Genomic DNA, 14338 nt, shown 5'->3' with positions numbered 1-14338 from the left:
TGATAGGTGGTTTGTGCACATTCATGGCACGGCTTGGCATCTAGTATCATGCTGTGACACTATTATAATTAAGACTTTTGAAATGGAAACCACTGCGCCATATCCTTTGTTTTGCTTGTGGATTCACACTTTATTACGGTTGTTGTACAAATGTGCGTAGTGTAGTTTCACAGGAAACAGTGGCATGGAAAGCATCCTGCACAGAAGACAAACAGTTTCTGGCCTGACGTATATACAATAACAATCAGTGATTAAGTTGTGCCTCTAGGTGAGGCGTCTGAGAGGACATCCCATTCATTCTTGATTGCCCCCTCGGCCTGCCCTGCAAGGTCACCCACGCTCCCTTGCGCAACAGGATCCACGTCCTTGACACAAACAATCTGTTATTGTCATAATATCGCAAATTTGCTTCAGTGTCAACAAGAATAGAAACACTCCATCATATCTGCATTTCTTCCTTTCCGTGTTCTGTTCACAGCACATGTGGATGAATGACTTTTATTTGTTGTGTGGCTTTGTATACATGTCAATCTGTGATCTGTGCCCCAGGTTGAACTGCACCCCTTGCGCTGGCCTCTGTCCCAAGGTGTGCATGGGGCTGAAGACAGTGGACTCAGTCACTTCTGCGCAGGCTCTGAGAGGATGCACTGTGATCAACGGCAGCTTGGTCATCAACATACGCGGAGGGAGTAAGAACAAACACATTTAATACAATTTTCACCTGTGCAAGGGTAGAAGGACACACACACACCCTCATGCACACACTCATATCATTGATATTTAATTATTAATCTGTCAATTATTCTAGAGTATGATTTATATATACACAATTATAATAATCATCATTATTATTATAATTATTACAATTTGATATGTATTAGCAAATCGTTCAGATGTAATATTTAAAAATAATAATATTTAAAAATAATTAATATAATAATTTATTATATTAATTATTTTTAAATATTATTATTTGCACTTGTGTAATTAATCACAGAAACACATACAAATTTATGTACATTCAAGAGAGTCCGATTTTAAACTTGCTGCTCTTTCCATCTCTCCCTGTTAGATAACATAGCCTCAGAGCTGGAAGCTAATTTGGGACAGCTAGAGGAGATCACTGGCTACCTGACAGTACGACACTCATACGCCCTAGTCTCTCTATCTTTCCTTCGCAAGCTCCGAATCATCCATGGAGAGACACAGGAAGTTGGGTATGAGACCTGTCACCTAATAATCCCATTTCATCAATATATTCCCTCCTCTTCCCTTGTCCTCACTTGTGTGCTGTTTTCTTTCCCATCAGGAATTATTCATTCTACGCCCTCGATAACCAGAACCTGCGTCAGCTGTGGGACTGGACTAAACACAACCTGACCATCAACCAGGGTCGCATGTTTTTCCATCATAATTCAAAACTCTGCATGTCAGAAATACGGAAGATGGAGGAGGTGACGGGCACTAAGAATCGGCAAGCAAAGAATGACATCGTTTCAAAGACCAATGGAGATCAGGCTTCATGTGAGGAGGACATAGTGTTGATTTCAGTTATGCTCATATGCTCTTTCTGAATAAATCTGAATGCATTTTTGTTGCTGTTTCATTAGGTGAGAGCCAGGTTTTGAAGTTTACACAGATTCGCACGCTTTCTGACAAGATCATAATTAAATGGGAACCATTCTGGCCACCAGATTTTCGAGACCTCTTGGGATTCATGGTCTTATACAAAGAGGCGTAAGTGACTTGACTTTTTATACCTTAATCTGTCTAGACAGTTTATTTACAGTGTTTTAAATGAGGCTGTGAAGGACAGAAGTACTGTCCAAAATCTAGAGCGTTTTGCACATTGGAAACTTGTAAGTGAAGCCTAAATTTTTGTTTTGCCAACTTAATGGTCCATACCAAGTTATACGTGCTGTACCTCCACTTTGTTTTTATTTTCAACCGTATTCAAAGCGTCATCTACCTTACTCTTTATTGCTAAGTTTGTAGTTTGAGTTCATTGCAATAAAGTGATGTTTTCTGTGTAAGGATGTGTTGACATTTCTCCCTGCTTCTCTAGGCCATACAAGAACGTGACTGAGTTTGACGGTCAGGACGCATGTGGCTCTAACAGCTGGGTCATAGCAGATGTAGACCCTCCGCCTCGTGCCACAGATGGAAAGGAGCAGCAGGAGCCCGGGTACCTCATCCTCCCTCTGAAGCCCTGGACACAGTATGCCATCATGGTCAAAACCCAGCTCTCCGCTTCTGATGAACACCAAGTCCATGGAGCAAAGAGCGAAATCATCTATGTCCGCACCAATGCTACCAGTAAGAACTTCAGAATCAGTGTCACAGGAAGATTAGGCAGTTTATTTGCTACTCCTTATACTATCAAGCAAAATGAAACTTTAAAAATATGATTATGATTAGTGGGGAGGACAAACTTAGAAATGTAAAAAGTTGGGATGGTCAGTTTTTTGTTTCAAATCTGTATTTGTGTGCGTGATCTCTTCACCAAACCTGATAAAACTGAATGTAGTCGTTTCTGAAGTTGTTTTCTGATTCCAGTTGCAGCATTTATCATGTAGGCTTGGCATGAGAGAGCAATAAAAGAGGTCAAAGGCTTGTAAAATAGCTTGCTGATGACTTTCAGCAGTGTGAAATCACTCAGCAGTGTGCAGCATGACAGGCCGTGATTTAGGAGAAAAAAAACAATGTGGTTTGCTTTTAATGCTGCCAGGTTCATTTTGAGCTTGTTTTGTCTTTCCTTCCTGATAAACCACATAAGCCTTCACTAAGTTGAGAACATTATTTCAGCAGCTGGTTGGCAAGCGCTGAAAGTAGTGCCCCCCCCCCCCCCCTTTCTTTTTTCAGGTTTGGTAAACGGTTGGGTTTGCATGCTGTGATATCGATGGTGCCCCTCCATTCTTCCTTTTTAGCTGGAAACTGTTATTGTTCTTCTTGTCTCATTGGTGACCCAGTCTGAAAATGTGGTCTAGCCAGAATTGAGTTTAATATACTGTTCTACTAGTCTACTTTTTTGCCTTTGTTCTTATTTAAAATCATTCATGGTTTTTCTATATACCTATGTGTGCTTTTTGTTTTACAGAACCCTCTGTGCCCCTGGACCCCATATCCTCATCGAACTCCTCATCTCAGATCATTCTGAAGTGGAAGCCCCCTAATGATCCCAATGGAAACATCACACACTACCTGGTCTTCTGCCAGCAGCAACCAGAGGCCAGCGAGCTCTATAAGTTTGATTACTGTCAGAAAGGTTAGAAAACATACAACAATGTAATGTAGACCAAACACATTAGCATTCAAAAGTTTAGGGTTGGTAAGACTCGGAGTGTTATCTGTAATTATGCCAGAACAAAGTCAGAGTCTTGTGTTTGTGGTGTTCAGGTATGAAGCTGCCCACCAGAGCCCCCACACAGGTGGACAGTGAAGAGGAACAGAAGTGGAACCAAACCGAAGAGCAGGGCCAAGGTGGCCGCTGCTGTGCTTGCCCCAAAACAGAGAAACAGCTGAAGAAAGAGGCGGAGGAGACAGAGTACCGCAAAACCTTTGAGAACTACCTCCATAATGAAGTCTTTGAGCTCAGGTAAACTTACTGCTAACTCCTTTAACTAGTGTAGACTAGAACTGCAAAAATGTATCAATCTAATCATTAATTAAAATAATTGATTTGCAAATGATTAATTAGAAACTTCACCAGTAGTAAAAAAAAATGGTTTTCTATAAAAATAAAAATTAAACCTTTTGCTATTTTTGCACTCAAAATATAGCATATGTTATAGGGACTTATTCATAGACAATGTTTTTCATATATTACATATACTTTTTATTTAGGCAATATATGTCATGCATAATAGAAACTTTATTTTAAGGGCAATATAGATCACACATTTTATAGTTTTTTTTTTTTATATATATAAATGTTTTCATATATTAATAATATAAATTACATTCATATACACTGTAAGATATATAGTCTATATAACATGCTGCACATAATATGTGAACCTGGACCACAAAACCAGTCTTTTCTTTTGATTTTTCCCACGTTGCTTTGAAGAGGTGAAGCTTGCGACATGAACATCTGTTTAGTGCAGGTGACCAATTGATTAATGGACTAAATAAGTGCTGCAACATATAGAACTGCCATTTAAATGTTTGCTTTACCGTAGTCGATCAGATTGTTTGATTTTTGACTGAGGCTTCATGATTTACATCCATAAAGGCAATATATAGCATAGATATATTCTGTAGACTCATTCATCTGTAAACAGTATATTTCGTATGTTATATAAACAGATTTCATATGTAGACAATTTATAGCATACATAACATAGACTTTTTCATTTATAGGCAATATTTAGTATATATTATATAGATTTTTTGTATATATAGTCAATATATAGAATGCATTAGGTCATTGTTTTACATATAGTCATTTTCTGCATTGTTTTAAGGAGAGCATTGTGCAGGATTTATCAAATTGATAAAAACTGTTTTAAGTTAGAAAAGGGTTCAGAAACATTCAAAGACTCTTGAGATGCAGCTGTCCGATTCTTCACCTGATGTGACCCTCTAAGTGGAGATTCTCAAGTGGTTCATGGTGTACATCTATTTTCTTCTGAGTTCTAAGCTCAGGGTTGAATTTCTTAGTAGTGGTCAAGCTGGGTTGTTTTTGACTCCACCAAGACCTTGAGTATATGTTTTTGTTCTTTTCCACTGTCTTTGTGTGTCTTTGGCCTTCAGAAGTTCACAGCTGGCTTTAAAGATCCCGTTCCACTCCTACACACACATGCACGCTCCCACGTACACAAAAACTTTCTCTCATACCTTGTACAGGCTTTGGTTTAGTGTAATCTTTTTTGGGGGTGGGAAGATGTTGTCTGCTTTGTGGTAGTGATAGACAATGTTGACAGTGACTATCACGACACATTTAGAAGAAGTGCAGACTCCTACACAGACTGTGTGTCTCGATACCCTAAATATTATGGTCGTCTTGCAGCTGTTCTGCACATTTTATTCACTGTGATTTTACAGACTACAAAATGTATTCAGTTAATTTATTTAGATGTTAATACATGGTTTTACTTAAAAATGATTTTATCCTCAGAAATGCTTTGGTTCTTCGAGCACACCAAAAGCACTGAATCCTCCTATCCCGAGCTCTTATATTTGAGGATATAACTGAAGGCTGTGGTGCTCTGGTAGTGGTTTACCACTGGAATAGTTAAAACCAACCACATGAAACGCTCCTCTGCTCCCTCTAGTGGTGATGAGTAATGAACACAGTGAACTGGAATTTTGTGGCTCGTAATTCATGTATGGAGGTGTTTCTACGCCTTAAAAGATAACCTTTAGCAAATATACACATTTAGACTTTGTCTTCTGATATAATGGGTCAAATACATCAACGTTCAGTAGTCTGGGGTCAGTAATATTTTGTAGTGTTTTTTGATAGAAGTCTCTTTTGCTCACCAAGGCGACATTAAATTGTTATCACAAAGTAATACTGTGTAAAAGTATTACAATTGAAAATAACTATTTTTTCTGTTTTCACAAGTGTGTTTATTTCTGTGACGGCAAAGCTGAATTTTCAATTTTCAATTCAATACATTTTTGTTCCAAATCATTCTACTGTACTGATTTGGTGCTCAAAAACATTTCTTATTATTCTCAAAGTTGAAAATAGTTCTTAGTGCTTCTTAAATTTTTTGCAAGGAGCCATGGACTCGTTGAGAAATATATAATTCAAAATAATAGCATTTATTGGAAATAGAAAACTTTTGTAACATTATAAATGTTTCTGCTGTCATTTTGATCAGTTTACTGTGTCCTTAATGAATTTAAGTATAATAAGAAAATAATAATAATGTGTTCTTGCGCAACAGTTTTTTGTCCAGTCGAATTCCCTGTCAAATGTGAATGTTTTCACAAACAACCTGCTTCAACAGGAAATATCAACATAAGTAAAAACTGCACTCTTATTATTGTTTGAATTTGTTCGAAAGTGTTGAATGAATAGTCTCTTTAAGTCTCCTAAAACTGTAATTTGCCATGCTTTTATGTAATTATACAGTAATCTGTGGTCTGTATTTAACAATGAAGTGGTAATGGAAGTCCTTTTCCTTCTGAGCTGGAGTGAAGCTACGTTAGTTGCAGAGCCAAAGAAAGAACAGACTGTGCGTCATGAGGCACATGTCATATCCCTTTTTGATTTTTCCCACATTGCTTTGAAGATGTGAAGCTTGTGACATGAACATCTGTTTAGTGCAGGTGACCATTTGAGTAATGGACTAAATAAGTGCTGCAACATATAGAACTGCCATTTAAATATTTGCTTTACCGTAGTCAATCAGATTGTTTGATTTTTGAGTGAGGCTGCATAACATACATCCACTATTGCATGACTCTCATCAGCTGATATCACAATATATGCACACGCTTTCAACATCCACAAACATTTGGTTTTCAGACACATTGATGTATTATAAAGGTCTGATCACACCATAAAGCACTCCAGTCATACACATGTACTAATGCAAGATACAAACCATCTTAAAATACAAGCTGTATAGGAACCGAAGTCTAGACTAAGTGCTTCTTTGCATGTTTCTGTGTCTCTAGGACATCACGACAGCGCAGATCTCTGGTGGGCATTGCCAATAGGACCTCTTCTCGTCTTTTCACTACACCTTCTTCACTGCCCAATGGCTCTGCCACTCGTAGCCCAGAGGAGGAAGCAGAGGCCAATAAGATCTCCCTGATTGTTCAGGCCAAGGAGTCAACGGTCATCTCCAATCTGCGCCATTTCACCAGCTACCAGATAGAAATCCATGCCTGCAACCACGAGACCGACCCCTCTCGCTGCAGTATGGCGGCTTACGTCAGTGCCCGCACCATGCCTGAAGGTTTGGGATTGTTATTTTTACGACACATTATTATTTTATATAGTATAGCCATTATTAATAACTTTACCTTGTAACCTTTACCTTGTGTGTCTTATAGAAAAAGCAGATGACATTGTGGGGCCGATAACCTGTGATGTGTCTGAGTACTCCGTACACATCAGGTGGATGGAGCCTAAGGCCCCTAACGGCATGATTATTCTCTATGAAGTCCATTATAAGAGACTGGGAGATACAGAGGTGAGATGTTACATGAGACAGAGATCGAAGCCTGTATTCTTTCCAGGCTCTCTGCTCCATGAACGCTGGCTGCACTTTGAATCTTATTTTTATCAATCCTGTCAAAATAAACATGTGATTGCTCCAGATCAGCAAAGCTATTTTAGTAGCATCATTGCGTCAACTGTGTATTTCTGTCACCATGGAGAAATCCAGCCAGAGACAGTGGAAATGTTCCTAATGTTGTTTTTGAAAAGCTTTGGATAAACAAGGGTTGATTATATAAAGGCTAATGATTGTTGTAAGTGAAACAAAACATGATGGTTTTGCACTTAGTGGCACATGCGCCTGTTACCGTTGATGGATTTAAAACACTCTGCTGTAACTGTTTACACTTTAATTAAGTCTGAGGAGTAATATTTAGATGTGTTAGTGTGAGGTGGACTTTAATAACATGATAAAAGCTAAGACTTTGCCACTGGCTTATGGACATCTTCAGCAGTATGGGTTGTCTAACTGCATGCCTTTATGTCTTAGGAGCTGCACCATTGTGTATCCAGGAAGAATTATATTGCAGATGGAGGCTGCAGGCTGAGAGTGGTGCATCCTGGGAACTATACAGTGCGGATCAGAGCCACCTCTCTGGCAGGCAATGGATCATGGACAGAGCCAAAACACTTCTATGTGCAAGACCTACGTAAGACGCTATTATACACGCACAGCTTGTCTATAATGCTTATGAATATCACATTTTCCGTTATTAAATTATGCATAAGACCCACATAACAGAATCACACACTGATATAATGGTGCAAAATGTTGAATTTTAATTTGGAAGCCCTGAAATGCCATGGATTATATTTTTTTATACCATAAATTGGTTTTATTGTGTTGTTGTTTATTGGTCATTTAAATTGAAATTAAATGTATGCATTTAGCAGAGACTTTGGTCACACTTTATTTTAGGGTCCAATTCTCACTATTAACTAACCATTAACTATGACTTTTGCCTCAATTAACTCCTTATTTGCAGCTTATTAATAGTTTATAAGGTAGTAGTTAAGTTTAGGGTATTGGGTAGGATTATGGATGTCATGCATTATATGTACTTTATAAGCACTAATAAACAGCCAATATGTTAATAATAGAAATGCTAATAAGCAACTACTTATTAGTGTGAATTGGACCCTATACTAAAGTGTTACCGAGACTTTTATCCAAAGCGACTTACAGTGCATTCAAGCTAATCTTTTTACCTAACGTGTTCCCTGGGAATTGAACCCACAACCTTGCGCTGCTAACACAATGCTCTACCACTTGAGGCATTTACCACCTTACCACTTGTTTTTGAATTTATTATATATTAGTTTTTTAGTTCCTTGCCATTTTAAGGCTTTCTATAACACATTGGTGAATTATTATCAGTGTATGGATACTTACTATTTTAATTTACTTTTATTAATTGCTTCATTGTATCCTGCACCTGTACCACACTTGGTTTGGATATGTACACCTTTTCTATTGTGTGTATCTGAACAGGTGTGGACCCATCCAACATGCTGAAGATTGTGATGGGTCCTGTGATCTGTGTCTTTCTACTCATCATGATGGGAGGTGTGGGCTTTTTCATTTTAAAGAAAAAGTAAGTCTTTCTCTTGTGAATATCCTTAAGACCAATGCAGAAAACTGTTCTTAATGAAGTGTATGGATCTAATTTTGTTTGTTCATCTGACCAGGCAAACAGAAGGTCCGACTGGCCGACTTTATACCTCTCCAAATCCAGAGTATTTCAGCCCAGATGAGGGTGAGCAACTTTCCTTTACCTTTTCATGTGCTTAATGAACTCTGACAGAACATGCTGTGGTCGATGCACATTTAATTTTGTTTTAAAAGAACCAGCTGACCACATTAACAGTGTAATCGATTTAGGACGATCATCACATTTAAAATGATCTGAAATCTGCTCCATCTCAATTATGGCACTGTGTGTCATGCACATCTGTTGTGTTTGTGCAGTGTATGAGCCAGACGAGTGGGAGGTGCCTCGTGAAAAGATTAATCTGTTGCGAGAGTTAGGCCAGGGATCATTTGGGATGGTGTATGAGGGCATCGGAAAGGACATAGTTAAAGGTGAGCCGCAGACCTGTGTCGCGGTGAAGACGGTTAACGAGTCGGCCAGCCTCAGAGAGAGAATTGAGTTCCTCAACGAAGCTTCTGTGATGAAGGCATTCAGCTGCCACCATGTGGTAAGACATGCACATGTCAGGCCTTCTGGTCCTGCATGTTTTGTATTTAGACTCATGTGTTGTTTGTTTTCTTTTAGTTTCAGCTTTATTTTAATTTTAAGCTTTTCATAGATACCTGACATGATTTTGTGGGTTAGGTGAGGCTCCTGGGAGTGGTGTCTAAAGGCCAGCCAACTTTGGTGGTGATGGAGCTAATGACACATGGAGATCTGAAGAGTTTCCTGCGTTCTCTCAGACCTGACTCCGAGGTAACAAACCATAGCAGAGGAGTCACTATCACACCTGCCACAGCTTTTAGATTAGTTATAAGGAGCTAGACTTTTAGATTAATAAAAGTACAGTTTAAATAATGGGTTTTTGTTTTACTTTATAGAATAATCCAGGTCGGCCTCCTCCAACACTGAAAGAGATGGTTCAGATGGCTGCTGAGATAGCAGATGGCATGGCTTACCTTAACGCCAAGAAATTTGTGCACCGAGATCTTGCTGCTAGGAACTGCATGGTGGCCGAAGACCTGACTGTAAAAATTGGAGGTACAGTACCAGTCATAAGGGGAAATGTACCTAAGATTTAAGTGGTCCAGTCTCTAAATTGCCTGTGCAAAGCACTGAACGATCCAAGATACTAACATAACTGGTTCAGAAATCAGTATGGGAGTAGGTATTACATTGTATGAGGAATAAACCAAACAATAAATGCTTAATAGAAAAATATATGGATATCTTATAGCACAAGATATAAAATATTAGATAATTGGAAATAATCCCTTGGTAACTATCTGAAATAAATTGGTTTGTTGAAATACCAAAATTACTAAAACTGAAATTAAAATTTACTAAATATATATAGAAATATAAAAATAAAACATTAAATACCTTAACTAATAACTTGTACTATTTTTTTAAATCAAGTCAAGTCACCTTTATTTATATAGCACAGATTGTGTCAAAGCAGCTTTCTGGTGTCAAACAGGAAAATAATGTTTCAGTGATGCAAACAAAATTAATTTCTGCTGTAAAGATAACAATAACTAATCAACACAATGCAGACACTCTGAACTGATTTGTTGTTTCCCACGATTATGATTCCTGTGTAAATACCTTGTTAAAATGTGTATTTTCATGATACGTGATGCTTCCAATGCTTCAGTTTCATGTGAAATGAAAAAACACTGGATAATTATGTCCTTTTATGATAAACGATGCTAGTCTTGGGTCTAGTTCAAAATGAGCTGCTGAATACAAGATCATAGCGATAAAGGAGGTGCAAGTGTTGAAGCACGGGATGTGCTGTAATATATCTTGTAAATTGTATTGTGTCATCTATTATTGTAAGAGTTTTCTAATGATGTTATTTTGTCTTGTGTTCTCTGCTGTCAGATTTTGGCATGACGAGAGACATTTATGAGACTGATTACTACAGAAAGGGTGGGAAGGGCCTGCTTCCTGTGAGATGGATGGCCCCTGAGTCGCTGAAGGATGGAGTTTTCACAGCTCATTCAGATTGCTGGTGAGCTGACCATATGCACACAAACAACCATAAAAAGACATGCATTATGTTTAATCACTCATGAGCCATGCTGTACTTGCCCAGGTCGTTTGGCGTGGTGTTATGGGAGATCAGTACTCTGGCTGAGCAGCCATACCAGGGGCTGTCCAATGAACAGGTCCTGAAGTTTGTGATGGAGGGAGGATATCTGGACAGACCGGACAACTGTGCAGACAGATTGTGAGTATATTACTGACATATTGCCCTTTTTTTAATTTGATTGATTGTTTTGACTGCTGGACAGTCAGACCAGGAGTTACAATTTCTACTTACCCTACCAACTTTTTCACTGGCGCATGAAAGAATGATAACTTTTTTATTTTTTATATATATATATATAGCTGTTGTTAGTAACATAATCTGTTTTTTAACTTTGTTGATTATTTTTAGATTACTTTTGACCAACTCATTTATCACATTGATTTGATTTGAATAATCTTGTTTTGATATAAAAATATAGATAAAAAATACAAAGAGGGGGAAAAAAAATCTTTATCAACAGTATGAAGGGTAGCACTTTATTTTACAGTCCTGTTCCTCATGTACATACTATGTACTTATTATAGTAATTACAATAACTATGTAATAACTAGGTACTAACCCTGAACCTACCCCTAAACCTAACCCTACCCCATGTAGTTACCTTGTATTACCAGAACTTTCTTAGATAAATACACTATAAGTACACTATAAGTACATGTTAGTACACGTATTGTAAAATAAAGTGCAACCGTATGAAGTGCATTAAACCTCTTAACTGGAAGTTCAGGGGTTCATTTATGAAAAGATAATAATGAATAAAAAAATGTTTAAAAATTAAATAATGAAAATTTTTATTTAAAAAATGTAAACAAAATAAAACACTTGCTAAAAAAAGATAAAATGGTTTAATTTGTTAATTCTGTGTTGCCTCTCAATTTTTTGTGTAATAATAGCCCCCTGACTAGAGGTTGGTGTGTGTGCAGTTCCACAGAGCAGTAATCCTTTCTGAACATTTTTAAAAAGGAAAATAATAACTATTATTATTATGGAGAATCAATAATTTAACCATTTTGTCAATATTAAGTAATCATGTAATCAATAAAAAATAACTGTAGGCTGATTTTGAATATTTTAGGTAATCTAATCTAATTACCAGTATTTAACATTAGGAACTGGTTTATATAACCCAGATTACATATAATCAGTTACTACCCAGCACTGGCTTTGACCCAGCATTTATCTTTTAACTCATATTTATTTTTCCTGATCTTCCAGGCATAGCCTGATGCAGATGTGCTGGCATTACAATCCCAAAATGAGGCCCACCTTCCAGGAGATCATCGAGATGCTCCGAGAGGATCTGCATCCCTCGTTTCAGGAGGTCTCCTTCTTCTACAGCGAGGAGAACAAGCCACCGGAGACAGAGGAGTTTGATATGGACCTGGAGAACATGGAGAGCATCCCGCTGGACCCTTCCTCATACTCTCAGAGGGACTGCTGTCTAGACGGTGATGAGGGCTCATCCGTGGGCCTTCGGGGAAGTTATGAGGAGCATGTGCCATATACACATATGAATGGCAGTAAGAAAAACGGACGCATCTTATCCATACCTCGATCTAATCCCTCTTAATATTATTAACCCCATCAAGCTAAATTAGATTGTTTTTCATCATTTTATAGATTCACTTTCATCAAGCTCTATATCAAAAGCTAATCAGAAAGTAATCTCAGGACATTTTTTTTTCTTTACTGCCTCAGTATGATGATGATGATACAGGGTGCAGGTTTTTTTCTTGTATTTAAAGATACACATCAACTGCTTCTTTTCTGTCTTTGTGTGAGTATATATATATATATATATATATTTGCCAAGTTTCAAGGACTGGTCAAATGGAACAAACTGTGAAATTAACCTCAGACAACCAAAAGGCTGCTTTAACATTACATCTCCTCAGACTTTCCCCTCATCCACCCTGACTCTGTCCAGAAGAAAAAAAAACAGAATCTAGAAGAAATTAAGAGGAAAAAAGTGACCTTACTCTGTTTGTGGCCTATGTAATGACAAGATGGAGTTGCGTCTGAAACTGCTTTGATGGCAAACCTGTTGAACTTGGGAACTGTAGGATAAGTGACGTTTATCATCCTTCCAAGAACAAACTGGCTACAGGGGAAGCCTGTACAAAACACTGCTTTACTACCTGCAACTCAGTATTCCAGACTACACAGAGAACGAACAGATTTTCGGACTATATTTTTTTATTTATTTGCCTACCTGTGCTCTTTTTCTTCTTTTTTTCCCCCCGGTGTTCACACATTTACAGCTGAAGGATATTTAAACTGTTTTCAGGACTTTTGACTAAAAGAGTTCCTCAGATTGACCAATAGTTGCTGCTTTGATATATTTTAGTGGGTATAGATGATGATAAAAGTATATATACATATATTATTGATGTTTTTGTAAATAGTTGATATGTTGTCCTTCGAGAGTTATTGCCGGTTGTAGAAAAATGTTTTTACATGTTTGTCTTGAATCTTTATTTTTTCTAATCTGAAAATCATACTAATCATCCTGGAGCTCTGATCAGCCAGCTGCTCCAAGATGCACAGGAGTTTCTAGATGCCTTCGGCTTCAGATGTCAAATCTTGATATAAATGGAAATAACTGCTGTAAATAAAGCAGTGAGGTGCATTCAACAAGAGTGAATGGATGTGTTTCTGTTGTGTTTATCTTGTGAGATGTGAACTTCTGAGTGGTTGCTTAAGGTTGCATTATTCTCCATAGTTATGTTTCATCTCCTTCAACTCCTGTGCCTGTCAGGATGGTGGATCGGGCTCCTCAGCTCTCAAACTCTTGGGGCTGGAGCTGACCTCTCCTCTTCATCACAGACTATAACTTCGCCCCACACCATCCTAAAGTCGTCGTCGGCCCATGAGGCGCAGGAGTTTTCTCCGTGGTGGAGGGCCATATCACCAGCCACTCTCAGGTCTAGAGGAGGTGTGAGCACAAGAAAGCGATTTGACCACAGAATCAATTACACTCTATTTATACTGTTCTGTAGAATGCATATTAGACATTAGACATTATAGTGATGTCATAGTCACCGTAAAGTTCCATTTAAAATCATGTGGACCTATTGGGAGGTAAACAGTTTCTCATATACTTGACCCAAAGTAACTACAGAGATTTTGCTGCCACCTGCTGTGTAACATGGTCGACTGTAAAAGCTGCAAGTTAATATTAATGCAAAATTACAGAATCAGATTATGAATTAGCAGCTTGTCTCTCAATATAACACAAGATAGAGGAGACCATGGAGTGTAGTAACCTATGGATGTAACATGGGATTTGTTGTAACATTGTCAGGTTGACCAATCAGAAACAACCTATGGTGATGTCATCCAAATCATATACTCCCATCTCCATTTTGA

The 14338-nt window shown here is 37.9% G+C and overlaps 1 protein-coding gene across 1 annotated transcript in view; it reads left to right on the top strand.

The window, feature by feature from the left end:
• Positions 1-13608, top strand: part of LOC128031694 (insulin receptor) — a 61799-nt gene extending 48191 nt beyond the window's left edge. Inside the window, exons 4-21 of the mRNA XM_052620047.1 lie at positions 550-689; positions 1073-1217; positions 1310-1524; positions 1611-1737; positions 2066-2316; positions 3098-3265; positions 3397-3595; positions 6634-6917; positions 7015-7154; positions 7671-7830; positions 8673-8775; positions 8870-8937; positions 9150-9379; positions 9517-9627; positions 9753-9912; positions 10759-10888; positions 10973-11107; positions 12185-13608. Of these exons, the coding sequence (XP_052476007.1) occupies positions 550-689; positions 1073-1217; positions 1310-1524; positions 1611-1737; positions 2066-2316; positions 3098-3265; positions 3397-3595; positions 6634-6917; positions 7015-7154; positions 7671-7830; positions 8673-8775; positions 8870-8937; positions 9150-9379; positions 9517-9627; positions 9753-9912; positions 10759-10888; positions 10973-11107; positions 12185-12539 (3121 nt within the window). The 3' untranslated portion in view covers positions 12540-13608. The remainder of the gene's footprint in view (positions 1-549; positions 690-1072; positions 1218-1309; positions 1525-1610; positions 1738-2065; positions 2317-3097; positions 3266-3396; positions 3596-6633; positions 6918-7014; positions 7155-7670; positions 7831-8672; positions 8776-8869; positions 8938-9149; positions 9380-9516; positions 9628-9752; positions 9913-10758; positions 10889-10972; positions 11108-12184) is intronic.
• Positions 13609-14338: the final 730 nt, after the last annotated feature.

Source organism: Carassius gibelio, chromosome A2 (genome assembly GCF_023724105.1).
Source record: "Carassius gibelio isolate Cgi1373 ecotype wild population from Czech Republic chromosome A2, carGib1.2-hapl.c, whole genome shotgun sequence".
Taxonomy (NCBI): domain Eukaryota; kingdom Metazoa; phylum Chordata; class Actinopteri; order Cypriniformes; family Cyprinidae; genus Carassius; species Carassius gibelio.
The sequence above is the reverse complement of the archived record's forward strand: the minus strand, read 5'-3'. Positions and strand labels throughout refer to the sequence as shown.